Source organism: Hippoglossus hippoglossus, chromosome 24, assembly GCF_009819705.1.
Source record: "Hippoglossus hippoglossus isolate fHipHip1 chromosome 24, fHipHip1.pri, whole genome shotgun sequence".
Taxonomy (NCBI): domain Eukaryota; kingdom Metazoa; phylum Chordata; class Actinopteri; order Pleuronectiformes; family Pleuronectidae; genus Hippoglossus; species Hippoglossus hippoglossus.
In genome coordinates this window covers 11,229,249-11,244,756 of record NC_047174.1, presented here as the reverse complement: position 1 = coordinate 11,244,756, position 15,508 = coordinate 11,229,249, and the positions used below count along the sequence as shown (strand labels likewise).

General features: G+C 41.8%; 2 protein-coding genes and 1 pseudogene across 4 annotated transcripts in view; 1 reads left to right on the top strand and 2 right to left on the bottom strand.

The window, feature by feature from the left end:
- Positions 1–386: 386 nt before the first annotated feature.
- On the bottom strand, positions 387–2,600 carry LOC117758824 (radial spoke head protein 9 homolog). The gene is made up of 5 exons (XM_034580790.1): positions 2,401–2,600; positions 2,151–2,313; positions 1,268–1,397; positions 868–1,014; positions 387–645 (listed from the first exon to the last, which is right to left on the bottom strand). The coding sequence occupies exons 1-5, from the start codon at positions 2,598–2,600 to the stop codon at positions 470–472; spliced, it is 816 nt and encodes a 271-aa protein (XP_034436681.1). The 3' UTR covers positions 387–469.
- A 737-nt stretch (positions 2,601–3,337) lies between these two features.
- LOC117758899 lies at positions 3,338–3,983 on the top strand (annotated as a pseudogene).
- Positions 3,984–10,838: 6,855 nt separating this feature from the next.
- Positions 10,839–15,508, bottom strand: part of LOC117758875 (estrogen-related receptor gamma-like) — a 28,228-nt gene continuing 23,558 nt past the window's right edge. For all 3 annotated transcript variants that reach the window (XM_034580895.1, XM_034580897.1, XM_034580896.1), the window contains exons 7-8: positions 11,691–11,960; positions 10,839–11,582 (exon numbers count right to left, since the gene is read on the bottom strand). In XM_034580895.1, coding sequence (XP_034436786.1) covers positions 11,338–11,582; positions 11,691–11,960 — 515 coding nt within the window. In that variant the 3' untranslated portion in view covers positions 10,839–11,337. The remainder of the gene's footprint in view (positions 11,583–11,690; positions 11,961–15,508) is intronic.

Below are 15,508 nucleotides of genomic sequence, written 5' to 3'. Positions count from 1 at the left end.
CTTCCACGCTGCAGTGTTTCTTCAGTGTTGTTTGTTGTGGTTAGCCTGTGGTAGCTAACAAGCTGCTAGCTCAGCAACATGTCTGCTTGGTGTCGAGTTCGATGTGGAGGGGAGTAGGGGTGGTGGTGGGGAGCGGGGGTGGTGGGTTCGGAGGCTGGACTAGTACCGGCTTGGTGGGGCTGAGAGAAGAGTGCGATTCCATGATGACATCATACGGAGAGGAAGTACAAAACGCGACGCTTCAATAACATATTTCTCAGTGAGTGAAAAAGTCCGCGGAGTGACTGTTTTCATACTTTGAATAGCCTTTATGCATGAGAACTAAATGGAAGAGAAAGCCTGTAGACACAAAGTGCATAACTGAACAATTTATTTGTTTTAAGAGAAGATAAAAAGTCGTGCAATATGCTGCATAGAACAGACTTTGGTTTTGAAGAGATATATGAAAAAACTACAACTTGAAATACTTCTATAAGCGTTTATTTACTGTAAAGAAGGGGAAGTCCAAATTCTTGGCCCCATCACCGATGTAGATGTATCCGTGCTGTGGCGTCATTGGCACGTGGTAGAAGGTCAGGCCGAGCCACAACAGGCTTCGAAGCACGCACACTTTGCTGCCACATTCAAACTGGAGATTCCATGATCCTGCAGACAAGGGCAGAAAGCTTGTAAACAGCAGATACATGCAAGAGGCTGCAACGTCATGTTCCCTGACTGTAAAGTAGACGACTGGAGTTTTATTTTGAAATTACTCCAAGACAGATATGCCGTTCACATGCCAGGAGCAGCTAAGGGATTCATTTTTGTTGTTGTGTATAAAGGAACATTAGGCGGCATGTTTTGGTGCCGGGTAAACTGTGGCTTCACCTTTAGGAATGTCATCACTCAGCACATCCAGGAAGTCAATAGCTGGGTTGAGTTGACTCGTCTCTAGGATGCTTTTCTTCTTCAGATTCTTTGGTTCGCTGAAGTGCAGGAAACTGTCGAGCTTTCCTGCCTCAGAGTGAGACAGACCTGGGGAACAATGCACATAAGAAATAAACTTTTACACAGGGTACAGAACTGTAAGTTAACCAAATACATTTGAAAAGGCATTAGGAAACATTTCCAAACCATAACCCTAACCCATTTGACGTATTGGTCCAATTGACATAAATACCACATTTTAACAAGGCTTGATGAAACCACTTACACGCAGCTGCAAACATTAATGCTCCACAATGGGACTTAGACTCACACATGAAGTGAAACAGTAAAATCGTATTACCGCCAAAGCTGCGGTTGATCTGGACAAGGCCGTGCGGACTCTTGACGAATGCACCTCGTGGTACCACAGACACTTCCTCTTCGATGTGATGAATTGTCACTGCCAGCCTGCTCTCCTCATTCACTTTGGTCTGAAACCAAGAGCAGATTTTCATATCAACCACATTGCACCAGTAAGACTCTTTTGTACTCTCTTCTTCTGCCATCTGCGTTTATTAGTGTGTTAGCAGGATGACACAAAAACTACTGGACGGATTACCACAGAACTTGGTGGAAGGGTGTCGTGATGCGTCAGTGTTGTGGCTCATTGGGCAGATTCCGAAAACCTTTTTTCACTTTCTTTAACATTTTTGTTGATGACTCAGAGAATTTTGTGTGAATCTTTATGAAAAAGAAAAAGATATTTAGGTGGTTGATATCTATCACTGTGTGAAATTTCATGCTGATCCAATACAAATCTAGATGTAATTAAATGTGGTTCCATAAAGGGTGTAGTTTTTTCAGCCGCTGTAGAGCTAGAAACCTGTAAGTAGCACTAATGTGTAGTTTAGAAATGTAAAGTAATGGGGCCTTAGCTGTAAGGCTTGTTTTAATTGTAGGGGACTGCTGAGCCTCGGGGGACATATGTGCTCTGCTGAGTGCAATCCTAGTTTTATTGTATGTTTAATTTAGGTCCCACATTTATCTTTGTTATTATTTGTAGTTGAGCGTAGTTCTGATCCATGACGCTAAGCTAAAATATTTTCCTTTGCATAAAAATAGATGGATGGATGTATTTGTAAACATCCTCCAGGATCCCTTTGTCTATATTGTACACCTAAATGACTCTTGTGTCTCTGTGACTTGGAAGTACTTTATATCAACACAGTACTGATCATACTCACCACTACCTCCTCTTCTTCATCTCCTTCTCCTAGCCTGCTGGTGACCCGATGCTCGTACACATGTGAGGGGTCTCCTGTGAAGCGACCCTTGGCAGCGCCGGACACTTGGTCGATTAAATGGACTGTGGCAGGGGGCAGCAGGAACCAGTCCACACAGTCCAAACTGGAGGAAACAACCATAACACACACAATCAGGTTTTTCTACACACAGTAGATGAATGAAACTGAATCACAGGCGAGATTCTCCCACCTATACAGATTCTTCCTATCCTTCATCTCATCCTCTCCTCTCCCCTGAGCAATAAAATAATCCGCCTTCGACCCCAGCACTTTGCCCCAGAGCATGACTCGCTGGAACTTGTAGTTTTTCTGCAGAATCACCAAGGAAGTCTGCAGGGCGGCTTTTTGCTCTTCATTCAGAGTATTCAGGTACAGCGACTGTGAATCCATCGTTACTCTAGTTCTCAGTGAACCTTTTTACAGTGTCTTTAATACGAATCTCAACATCACTGCAGTGTTTTCTCCAGTAAGGGTAAGCTCAAATCGTGATGGTGGCATGGGCAGCTCGTAGAGGTACTTCCGGTGGCAGCTGACTTTGTTGTCAAACTGTTTAGAGGCAGCTGCCTTTGTTGTCCAACTGTTTAGAGGCAGCTGCCTTTGGAGTCCAAGCAGTGTGACAACAAAGGCAGCTGCCTCTAAACAGTGTGGCAACAAATTAAAGATTAAGTTTAACGTTCAACTTACTGTTGACGTGTTGCGTAAGTGTTATTGCATCTTCCACTGTGCGATTGTCACTTCTAGCGATTGTCACTTTAGACGGTTACATTTTTTCAGTGGGTACCTGGAGTGAAGCCAACCAAAGTTGTATATAAGAGAAAGGATGATGAGGAATGTGTGGATAAGGGTGTTGGCTGGGATGAGACTCATGTGAAAGGACTTATTAAATCTGCAGATTAACCCTAACCCTAACAAGAGTGTTTTTGACCTGAACAGATCTATAAGTCTGTATGTAGTGAGAGTGATAGCACCACCTGCTGCCAAAAGGAAGCACTTATTTTCGTCTGTGACGTCAATGGTTCCTGTGACAACCCCAGACTGCTGGTCTCAAGGGAAACGGAAATCGTCAACAGCAGCGTGCAGTGTTTTCAGTTCTGACGCGTTTCTACGTCTTGTTATTATCTGGGATTAAAGAGCGTTAGTTCATATTTCTGGGATTAAGTACGTTTTGTTAATGGAGGGTTTTGTTTCCCAGGCTCAGAGTTTACAGGCTCTGTCTGCTCTGTTATCAACTCAACAGGAGGAAGAAGAAGAAGAAGAAGAGAGCAAAAAGGTGACAGTCGTCACACAGCTGGGTCCTGGACACATTGGTCCCCCACCCACAAAAGATAAAGACGGGACCACTGCCTATGTGAAGAGGAACAGTAAAGATATGAGGGGGTCGCTGACAGCTCCCAGTTTGATGATCTGACTGACCTGCGGCCACAGCCTGAGTATGAAATAATCCTGAAGCAGAGGGTGGGGACAAAGGATGTCTTCTTGGGCTTGAGTAGAAAGGATCCATCATCCATGTGCTGTGAAGCCATGCTGGTGAAAATCAAACTGCCAGACACTAAAGCAACCGATGTGGTCCTGGATGTAAAAGAGAAGTTCCTTGATCTACGGACACCAAAGCACAAACTGGGTCTCCATCTCCCCAATGCTGTCCATAGCCACAAGGGCAGAGCTCAATTCTTCAGTGAACGAGAGGAGCTGGAGGTGACACTGTTTCTGAAATGGCCCATGGATTTTATCAACATGCGATAAGATGGAATGAGAATGTCCCCATGAGTATTCGGAGGAAATAGAAAAAAAAGTGATGGAGATGATACATATACTGTCTGTGTAGAATTTTTTTTAAATAGAATTGAGAAATGGTCAGTATAAATCCTGTTTATTTCCTGAAAGTCTCACATGTAAATGTTAAGTTAGTGCTGTTACTACATACATTTATTAAATGTATATGATGGTTTTCAAATAAATATAAAAAATGCAACAAAAAAAAGAAGCGGGTATCACAAGGATCTTGACTGCCAACAATCCAAATGCACCCCAAAATGTTGTACGCTACAGCTTCAAGGAACAATCCTACAAGCCTGTTGTTGTGGACCAAATGTCTGTTCACTTTGTGTTGGAGGGCAGCCTTATACATCAAGACTGATAAGGCCAGAGGGGGTCTCCTAGGAGAGGCTGTAACACTGGAAAGAGGAGCAGAACCTGATGAGGAGAAAACAGAAACCCAGGCTACACCAGTAGAAGGTGAAGGGGAAGTGGAGGACGTTAGAGAAGAAGACAGACCAGACAGTGTTGCCTCCAAAACAGACAAGAAGCACCCAGACTGAACCTCCTCCACGCAGCAACTTCTCTGCCACTGCTAATCAGTGGGAGATGTATGACGCATACGTGGAGGAGCTGCAAAAACAAGAACAAAATAAAGAGAAGCAGCAAGCCACACTACCGAAGAGGGTGATGTTGATGGAGAGCGACGACCTCACCAAAGTAGGAAAAGCATCCAAGGTCTTTGAACAAATGATCCATCAAATTACATTTGTTGACATAGCACAGGATTTCAAAGGAAAAATTCCTGGATCTACCCCCTGATCCCAAACCACACAAAACATTAATGGGTTCCACCCTGACCCACAATGCATCATTTCACCGTGGTAATCAGCCCAACAATCGCAGACAAAAAACCTCCTTGATGGAGGTAATAATATTGTAATTGTAGGATGAATGATGATTTTTTACAGAAACCTGCATTATATGATATGGACAGAGAACAACCTCATTGCTAGCGGAAGAATACATGAGTGCCTTGTAATGTGCTGTATAACCACATGATGGCGTCACGCAGCTGCAGCTGGCTGTGTTGTTGTGAGGCAGCCTCCAGTTTGATGAATCACTAGCATCAGATAAGGAAGTCTCTGTGAAACTATGACGGCAGAGCCTCTTATCTTCACTCCCTGCTATTATTACAATAACATCATGCTAAGAATGCATGCATGTGTAATGATACTGTACATACACCTGTTGCCTCTCCTCTTAGGACAAAGAAGAACAGTTCCAAAAGGTTTAGATACAAAATTATAACAATAAGTCACGTCTCTCTTGGTCGTCCTCAAGTGTCCTTTAACATGTACCTTTAACTTGTCCGTCTGCTGTGAGGGAATGATTGACATTGACAGGCAGGAGGTACAGCAACAGAATTACTGTGTCGGATGAAAGTTTTAAACGTGAGCAGAGAATATGAGAAGGTTGGATCAGGACCATTCTGAAGTATCTCACTGCTCTGTGGTTATGTTTTTTTCTTCTGATAGACAATTTGCTGAATTAAACATGATGTACCGAGCAGCACTGGACAATGGAGGCCTCTGAGATGATCAGATTTTAATGAGATGTATTTTCTACTAAATATTAACATTTCACTTCGCACAAAAGGTTATTGGCTTACTTGTTGTTAACTCATTTATTTCCATTTCGTCTCCTGAAAAGAGAGTTTCGTTGTGTTCACGTTAAAGGGCAGTCGAAGACATATTTGGCCAAGTGTGACTTGTGTTGTCAAAACAGGTCTGGAAACAGATAAAAAGAGGAAAACTGTGTTATTTATTTATTATTAAGGAAATAGGAGCCGATTCAAAGAGAAACCAAACTGGACATAAATAATTATAATTAATTATTATTAAAGGAAAAACCGTAGTGACCCATTAAAAACTTAAATGACGAGAAAGAAACAAAGTTTGCTGAAGTGGTTCAATTACAAAATGGTGAAAGTTATTGATTTGAGCACTCTGTCAAAACATTCAGTCAAAACATAATATGTCTGAAATCAGAAATACGTCTGATAATGTCCTAATTGAGCTGAATATTTTAAAGTTTGAATGGAGTTTCTATGTTGCAGCATGTATCACTTGTTTAGAATCCAGAAAGTGCATGGCGGCATAATAGGAAACTATAATAATACAATATAATACAACATAAGCTGGCGACCTGTGTCCAGGGTGCACCCCACCTCTCGCCATATGTCAGCTGGCTCTACAGCCCCCTGTGCCCCTTAAAGGATAGATGGTGCAGCTGATGGATGGATGTTTGGAGGTGATCTGACATTTTTGAAATTCAGTAAGTTTGAAGAAAAAAAATTGTAATCATAGTGACACCATTATCACACCCGTCCCAACATGTCGCCGTTTCCAATACAATTTTTTTCAAAGATGAAACGGGGTTAGTTGAGTATCAAAGGACATTTCAACCAAACAAGGACAAGAGTGTGATATCAGATGCGAAGAACATACGAGGACTAACTAATGATTTAACACTTCTTTTGAATATTTAGTCCTTGGCTCCCGACGTCGCCGCTCCGCATTAGAAGGGCCCCAACATTAACTAACAGCTCATTTGATTTATTTTTACACAGCAGCTCTCCTCTGTCTAATACCCTCATCAGCATTCATACCTTGCTGTGATGATTCGGGACAATGCTTCTTTATTGAGGAAGTGATCTCACCCTTGAGTGCCAGAATCAGCCTTTTTTACAGCCCATCTCCTCGGGGCCTCATCCATCACCAAGGTGTCTGGGCGACACGGCCACCAGACACATACTAACTCATTTAAGGAGCGGGACGCACGGGGACGTATCACTCAAGATCACTAACTCACTTAGTGAAGGAGGATGTGCTGAAAAATCTCCAGCTTGCTCCAAGTCCCTTAGCGGGAGTTTTTGACCACAGGTAAATAAGAAGGTTATTTAGCTCCTGCTGACAGATAAGGAGGGATAAAGGACAAATGGCTTCACTTGGTTTTTGATTTGTCTTTCTAGTCATCCATCTGTATTCTTCTATGGTTTTACTGGCACCGAGTCCTCTCTACTCCTCCCATCTCCTGTTCGAAAGTAAGATTCATAAATATATTTTGTACGAACAAATTAAATCTCACGCTTCATACTACAGACACAGAAGGGACCGGTTGCAGCTGAAGGCAGCGTGTCCGTCGACTTAACACTTCCTTTATCGACTGTAAACTCAATCAAACACCATGTAATCCAAAGTAAATATCAGTTTCTCCAATCACCTCTCTAATAAAAACACCGCTCTGCTCCTCAGCCTGAGAAATTTCAAATTACATTTTCAAAATGAACGCTGTACACATGGTGTTGGGATGGATCCACCTCTAATAAATACTATAATCGACTTTATTTTATTTATTGAATTTGAAGATGTATTTAAGCCTCAGTTCGCTGACGTATTTGGATTTTGGATATTTGGATTAAATAGAACCTTGTAATGTTATTGTAGCTGAAGTTGCTGTTTTTAGCTCATGTTAAACTGTTTGTAAAACATGTTTATTTTATATTATGTTTGAAATTCGAAATGTATACAGAATAAAAACAACTTTTTGCACATCACCTCCAATATTATCATAACAAACAAACTACATCTGTTGCACTGGGCTCACTTTCATTCTCATTTCACTTTACCCACAGTGCTGCACCAAGCATTTTGAGCTTCATATGAAGTATTACTTTTAAATTAAGGTTTCTCACATTGTTTAATTCACCCATTTATTACATTCTTTTGTGTAACATGCATCTTTCCAGTGTTCAAATTAATGTAATTTCTTATGTGCAATAAAGTTATTTATGAAGCTCTTAAGTTGGTTTGTTTTTTATGGAGCATATCTGAATGAGTGAATTTTAACAAGAGCAACATGCACAGTATTGTAATGAAACAACATCACACTGATGGATGATAAATAAAAAGGTATTTCTGTGTTTACTTGAGTAAACAGCAGTAAGTAACAGTGTTTATTAAATGTTGTTGACCTTTAACACTGATGATGAATAATCTAAAGATGTTTTCGCTTTTCTTTGTCAAACGTACTTTTCTACACATTTCTACTTTTTAAAAGAGTTTCTTCAAGTTGTTTTCTGTCGCCTCGTGTTGCGTTATGTTGCGTCGTATCACTTGCTGCTGACTGTTTGAGGCCCAGCTGCCTCCCCTGGCATGTGCTGATGTCACCCACTCTCTTGCTGAAAAAAGTATAAGACATAAACTGCGAACGAATTAAAAACCGTTTAAGATACCAGAAAGCTGAACACATGTCTACAAGCTCAGTCTTGTGACCCATTTAAGATAAAACGTTGAATAGATCGGAAAGTAGGAAGTATTATATGCTGGATCAGAAATCTGAATCCATGTCCCAATCCAGCTGAAAAGGTTTGTTTTAGATCATTGTTTTATGTTGAAGATGTAAAAGTAGATATTTTAGTTTCTGGCAAAGTAACAAACTAAAATATCAGTGGAAATCATACAGTATCACCTCATCATACAGTATGTCAGCTGGGATAGATGGATGGAAAATATGTTTGGAGGTGATCCCTTTTTGTTCAGTTAAATTCAGTAAGTTTGTAGAAAAGATTGACAGACGGACGGGTGGATGGATGGATAGAGATAAAATCTCAGTAAATGACTTGTACATGTGACAAAATCTATTGTAACTGACTATTTGAGGATTAGATCTTGTGAGATTGTGTGATGAATTGGCAGAAAAAATGATGGACACAGCTGTACAAATTGAAATTGTTAAATATATTAACGAGAAAAATCTGTATAACAAAATAAGCTTAACAAAAAAAACTTGGATCGGCTCACGATGATTTAATATCGTGTTATAAACAAAGTATAAAGAATCCTAATGCTGCTTGTAAACGCAAAAAATTTGAATAATGACATGATGAAATGATGAGTTGGCTGCGACTCCCTCAGCAGGCATCTGATGACCAGCGCCCCCTGGAGCAACTGTTAGACTTCATTATATTACAGTTGTTAATTATAAATCTCCATCCAGCTGCTCTCGTGGCCTAAATGTGACATAATGGGCTTTACTTGGAAATGACAGCCCATTGTCGGACCATGCAGAATACACTGCGCCTACATACCAGCTCTTAATGCATTTGATTCAAAGCCCCCACCCACCCACCCACCCAACACCTCTTCTCTTTATCCAGAAAGACAACACTCGGACATAATATGAGCTTTTCATTATGGGGAACATCTTTATTGCCCAAGAATCCACCTGAGAATGAAATAGCACGGCACAACTCATCCAAAACAAAGCTTATTTGCATCTTTAAACATCTCTGTTGGCATAGGACATGACGTATATACAGCAAAATGTACAGAACATACATTTAAAACTGCCATATCACTGCGCTCATCAAAAAATATGTACGTTATAGTGACAGTACTTTGCATTGAGGAGTAAAATAAGGAGCGCAGCTATTTGTTGAATTGTACTGAGATTCCTTCCTTCCGAGTTTAATCCCTTCATTTAATATGTGCAGAAAAAGGACACATTTTCTTATAGAACTACTCTTCACACAAAACACACTAGGTTAGCACAGCGCCATCACCAGTTTACCCCAAAACGTTGTGGCTAAAAGCAAAAATAGTGCACAAATTTCATACTACACATCGATTTCTACCATAGAATGGACACAGAGCGCCTCCCAAAATCCAGATTATACAGTATGGCAGCCATTTTATTACATAGTTAAAGTTATATCTATGGGTCTACACATCCCTACGACATTATGGATCTTCAAGTTCAAGTACAGACTCCACTTATAATCATGTAGTCTCGATTCTTAATGATATGGTACGCGTAGATATCAGTGCTGCAGCAGAGAAGCTAGTAAAAAAATTATCTTACAACGATATCATTTAAAAATCTTAAAAAAATTATCATCCACTGTAATTGCTTTAATCTAGTCTTTGTTATATTAATGCCACAATAGTTAATAAAAAAAAAAACAGCAAAAGAATAGAGCCACTTTTAAATAAATATCACATTACTGTTGTACCGTTTTATTATGACATGTTACGTACTCGTTCCCTGAACAGGAGGCCGATTATTGTGTTATATGAGACGCTGATAGCTCAGCCCCTCCCGTTTGATCGTCTATATATATGAATGCAGAGACTGGATAGATATTTTTGCAATGCACGATAGAGCAGGGATGCAGGTTATGTGAATGTCTTACAGGCCACATTATAATGTTGTGGACGTTTGCTGGTATTATTCAATAGTACGAGTCTTTACTCTTTGGCAAGACTTGGGCTACATCCACACTGCTACGTTTTCAAACAACCTCTGTCCACAAGAGCATTTTCATTCCATTTAAAGATTTAATCTTTGATAACATGCCTCAAAACGCACATCACGTGACCACTGGGCATATACGTGCTGGTGTTCACAAGAAGGCGAGCGCGTCCCGCTTAGGATAATGAATAATAGTTTGTCTTCTAAAATTGTATCTGCTGTTAGCAAAGACAACAGGGTAAGCTTGTGGTTGATTTTCTATGTTGTGTTCCACACTGGTAGCCGAGGCTAATGCTAAATGTTTTCTTCTAGGAGAAGGTCATGTGATAGGAGCCTGACCAATCAGCGAAGGCTACGGCATGACCGAAAAGACATGTGAATGTCTACGTCATTGTTTCCGAAACTCTCTGTTCCTGCTTGTCTATGCTAAAATGCAGTACGGGAGTTTTCAAGCTAAAACGGGGTAAGCAGTATTTCCAAACTCCCCATTTTAAAACTCTGCAGTAGTGTGGATGCCGGGCGTAACCGTAGCAGACTTGATGCTTTTTAAAATGAAAACGTAGCAATGTGGATGTAGCCTTACTGAACCTCTGTTTCCCTTTTCTATACAATAAAGGCTCTAAATGCACTAGAATGCATATTAACAGGCTTCAAGATGGATGAAATAATCCACAAGGATCTTCAAGTATCAGGTGGTCTTTTGACAAAAGAAGCTCTACTTTTGGCATGTAACTGTAAATATCTCTAGAAGGCGATTTCTCCTGCTTTTACGCTGTCTGGTCATCTGCCATCGGCCTTCGATGCAGCTTAGATTAGTGTCACGAGACAGCACAGATAACAAACGTCCAATGGCGTCAAGACACTAAATGCAAATATGACTGCTTTTCCAAACGCTCATTGGGGGTTGGAGGGGTGTGGCTCTAAAAATATATTCCAGCTGCTTTCTGCAAATTCAAAACCTTACTTTCAAATGCAAGCTGAAATGGACAAATACATGGCGTCACACCCCACCGTTACCCGTTATCCTTCACTTTGCTGATCACTGTCTGTGCTCAGGTCAGGCTTTGGCCTCCAGCAGTTCGAGGAACAGTTTGTGCATAGGCACGCGGCCATCCTGTTTGATGCTGCAGAAGTGCTGGACTGCACGGGCGGCCGTCTGACGGAGAAGGGGCAGGGTCATGATCAGTTTGCCGGCGCGTCGAGGGTCCTCTGGGTGGTGGGTGGCCTCGTGATCATGGAGGGCCCCGTGGAGGACGTCCTGGAGTCTTTGAACTGCCTCTGAGTCCTCGATCTGCATGGAGTCTAACAGAAGAGATGGAATTAAGAAATCAAATATGCTTTAGAACTAAACACACAAGAGTGCAGGTAAATAAAAATTAGAAAAAGTCAGCCAAAGATCCTTGACGATACCTGAGTTGGCGAGTGCGATGGCCTTGAGGACCACAAATTCCTCCTTCTCCAGCCCCATAGTTTTGTACTTCTTCGCCAGCTGCAGGATGGCGTTGTTAAGGTCGAGCAGGCCCGCCAGCTTCGACTGCTCCTCGTCCATGATGTAGTCCTCGGCGTACACCAGCTTGTCCTCCAAGGCCAGCGAGCGGAACACCACTCGCAGGATCAAGATCTCCATCCAGCCGCTCTGCAGTAGACTCATCTGGTCTGCGAGTGAGAGGGAGGGAAAGCCTAAAAACAGAGAGGATACAAAGGACCAGTTAGAGATACCACAGAGGGTTATAATGAATTCATTTTATATTTAAATCGCAGCAAATACCAATGAATAATCGTGATCCATTACGGTGACCAAAACAAACAGTGGAAGGTTAAACAGACGCCTGGCTAACTGGTTCGCCTACATTGTTTGCCCTGAAAGTTAAAGCAGACGGATGAAGCAGATACGACAAAATCAAAAGATGACCAAAATGAAGCATCTTGTTACCGTGAATAAAACTGTGAATTTCTCTGGTAATGACCATTGTTGGAAGCATTTTGGATAATGTACGTACACAAATCAACAAAATATACAACATAAGTCGAATTGTTACATACTATATGTTAAATATCCCGGATAATGCAGAATGTGTTTGTGGCAGAATGATTTATTTCAAAGCGGGCGACACAGCAAAGGGCAAAACAAAGGACAGGAGTGAACGGGTGGTGGATTTAATCACTCTCTGTGGGACACACCTACTTTGATTGACAATTACACCCCACAGGAGTATGATTAAACTTGATCACCCTCTCCACATAAACCTGCACACACACACACACACACACACACACACACACACACACACACACACACACACACACACACACACACACACACACACACACACACACACACACACACACACACACACACACACACACACACACACACACACACACACACACACACACGGTAATTAAAAAGATGATTTTACGGAGTGAGGGGAGGAGGGGCGGACGTTTGTGTTTTTTGACACCATCAGTGATTGTTATCAGGATTCGCTGCTCTTTACAATCACCGCGGGAACGTCAGTGGCCCCCATTTCCCCACTATCGCTCCCTGATTGATTGGAAATGCTGCCTGTGCACAGTTTCATTGGTCGATAGGGATCGGTATTCTGGCACTGGACCATCGATCAGGGACAGAGACCTGTGCGAATGTGTGTGTTTGTGTGTGTGTTGGGGCCTGTGTGATGAAATCTCAGGCAATACATTGATTGATTTTAAGGTCATATACGAGTTAAACCTTCAATAAAGAGAAAAGAGCGTATTTTCAGGAGACCGAGAAAAGGACACTGAGGGCAACGAGGAGTGTTGACATTTGGGGAGAATTGCGTTGCCAGCGTTAGTTGTGTCTTATCAACAACAACAACAACAACAACAACAACACAAAGCCGCTCTCACACTCACATTCGACGGCCAACTCGCAGCACCGACTCATAAAAAGGCCAAAAGCAAAGAGGGCAGTTGGTCTTCGGCCAGCTCATCTGCCAGTCTGGCCCTCAGACTTCAGACCACATCACTGTCAATCTGCCTGATGCGAGCCGACACAGAGGAAGGGGGGGAGCAGCCAGGACAGTAGCCCCGTCACACTCACCTCCCCTCGGGCTGAGAACTCAGATGGCCCGGGCCACTTCGCCCAGGACCCTGGTTCTCATAGCGATGAGGGCCATGTGCCCTGCCACTCATCCAGAGCCGATGTGACATCGCCATTACGCTGCTAGGAGGGGACAGTCTTTTTTTTTTCTGTTTAAATACCCATTCTCTCTATGTTTTTGTCTTTTCTGTTTACCTTTGTTTATTTGTCTCTTTTACCGCATCAACCTGTTTCTTGAATGATGCTCCTGTCCCTTTTTGTCAGGTCACTCTCTTATTTCCCATTTCTGTCTTTCTGCTTGTCCCTTTTCTCTCTTTCTGCCTCTGTCTTTTTGTTTTAAACTGAAATAGCCGATCGGGGATACCAACCACAATTTCTCAGTCAAACGGGGGACAATGTTTTAGGTGACACTGTGATATCAGTTTGTATTGTAATATCAGTGGCAATTTCTTTTCAGTATTTAGAATTGCTTTCAAATTTTAACTTGAGAGATGAACCAGAATGTGGCCGGTCTGGAGAACATATAACAGTTTAAGTATAATTAAATTCATAGAGTGTCTCTAATGTTTTATACGATGTATTTTTGTGCAGATTCTGTATACTTTTTTTTGCCAATGAATGTCCTTCTTTACGAATAGAGATAAATCTGATTTGAGTTTGATATGATTTAGTCTGCAAAGTCTGAAAAGTATAAGAAACTAGGAGGCACTCAGTAGAGCGTATACCGCCACCGAGGCCCAACAGTCCCCTTAGTGATTTCAATCAAGCTGCACCAAATTAAAAAAACTCATGAATATTAGTTCTGCCTGAATTTATTTTCTTTGATCCATGAATTACTTCCTGCGAAATGAATGCCTTGAATACCTATACCTACACCTTTGAGAAAAGTATTTGTTTTTAGCATTAAAAATGAACTTATCCCAAAGTAGATATTTATTACTTTCTTTTTTATCCTTTATCAAATTTATTTGCCATAATTCGCCTGATGGACGTTTACCTTTTGTTGGATTTTATTTTATTTTTGTGACATTTTAAAAGTTTGGATAAGATGCGCCTGACAGTTGGATGAAAACATGTCTTTCCTGTCCCTTCCTCCCTCACTCTCCCCTCCTCTCTCCCCCTCAGGTGGGTCTCTGCCTCTCACCGCCGCTCCTCTTCCTCAGCACAACCCCTCCACTGGCAAAGGGCTACAAATACACCCATCAGTCGGACTCCGTCTGTCTCGTGCACTGACAGTAAAGAGCCGACGAGAGAGGCAGACAGCTACAGCCTGGGGGGGGGGTGAGACAAGGGGAGGGGGAGGACGAGGGAGAAAGCGGGGGGGTTCTTTTCTCCTCTTCCTTTAACCCCCCCCCCCCAGAAAAGAACAATGGAAATGCTGATGAGGGACACCAGACAAGGACACACACTCAAACAGTTTCTTCATGTCCACTTTGTAGAAAGAAATACAGGGACAAATATAGTACACACAAACACACACACACACCTGCTTTGTTTGTTTTGTAAGCATTTCAGAGACAGGACATCAACAAAAAAAGCCAGGTGTTTCCCGGGTGGTGTTTTGGGTGTGGATAACCTCGGCTGATAAAGCAGTCAGGGCTTCAGTTGGAGCAAAAACACGAAGAGCAGAAATCGAGACGGGAGAAAATGTCTCTTAGTCTTTTTCACTGCTAGAGTCTGAATCTATATTCGTATAAACTATGACGATCAATTATGTCGTTTTTGGATTCATGGTTCAAACCCCTATTTATTTCCTCAAAACTTAAAATGTTTGGAAACATTGCAGTCCACACTCATTTTAAATGAAGTTCTGTGGATTTGAACAAGGTCCGTCCACACAGTTTGACTTTCTAATGACTCACAGACAAGTTACTGCCGATAAAATACTCCGGGGTAAACTGTGTTGTGGCCCAATCCAATACAATTGAAGTAACTGGGACCTCTTCTTCAGACGTGAAAAAAACTACAAAAAATTAACATAACATGCCTCCAACCTGCTTGTGTGGTGTCATCCAAGTGTCCGCAAGCCCTCACATTCATATTCAACTGGAAACGGCGTGATTTACACCATGTTATAAGCCTAAAGGTCCTCTGATAGCACTCACGTACACACACACACAACGGAAAACCACACACACGTTCAAGA

What these genes read in the sequence shown, in the direction of transcription:
- LOC117758824 (XM_034580790.1), bottom strand. Translation starts at nt 2,600, where the DNA reads ATGGATTCACAGTCGCTGTACCTGAATACTCTGAATGAAGAGCAAAAA. An exon ending in GATAGGAAGAATCTGTATAG is followed by an intron (nt 2,314 to 2,400) that starts GTGGGAGAATCT and finishes TGTTTCCTCCAG; the next exon opens with TTTGGACTGTGTGGACTGGT. An exon ending in ATGAAGAAGAGGAGGTAGTG is followed by an intron (nt 1,398 to 2,150) that starts GTGAGTATGATC and finishes TCTTGGTTTCAG; the next exon opens with ACCAAAGTGAATGAGGAGAG.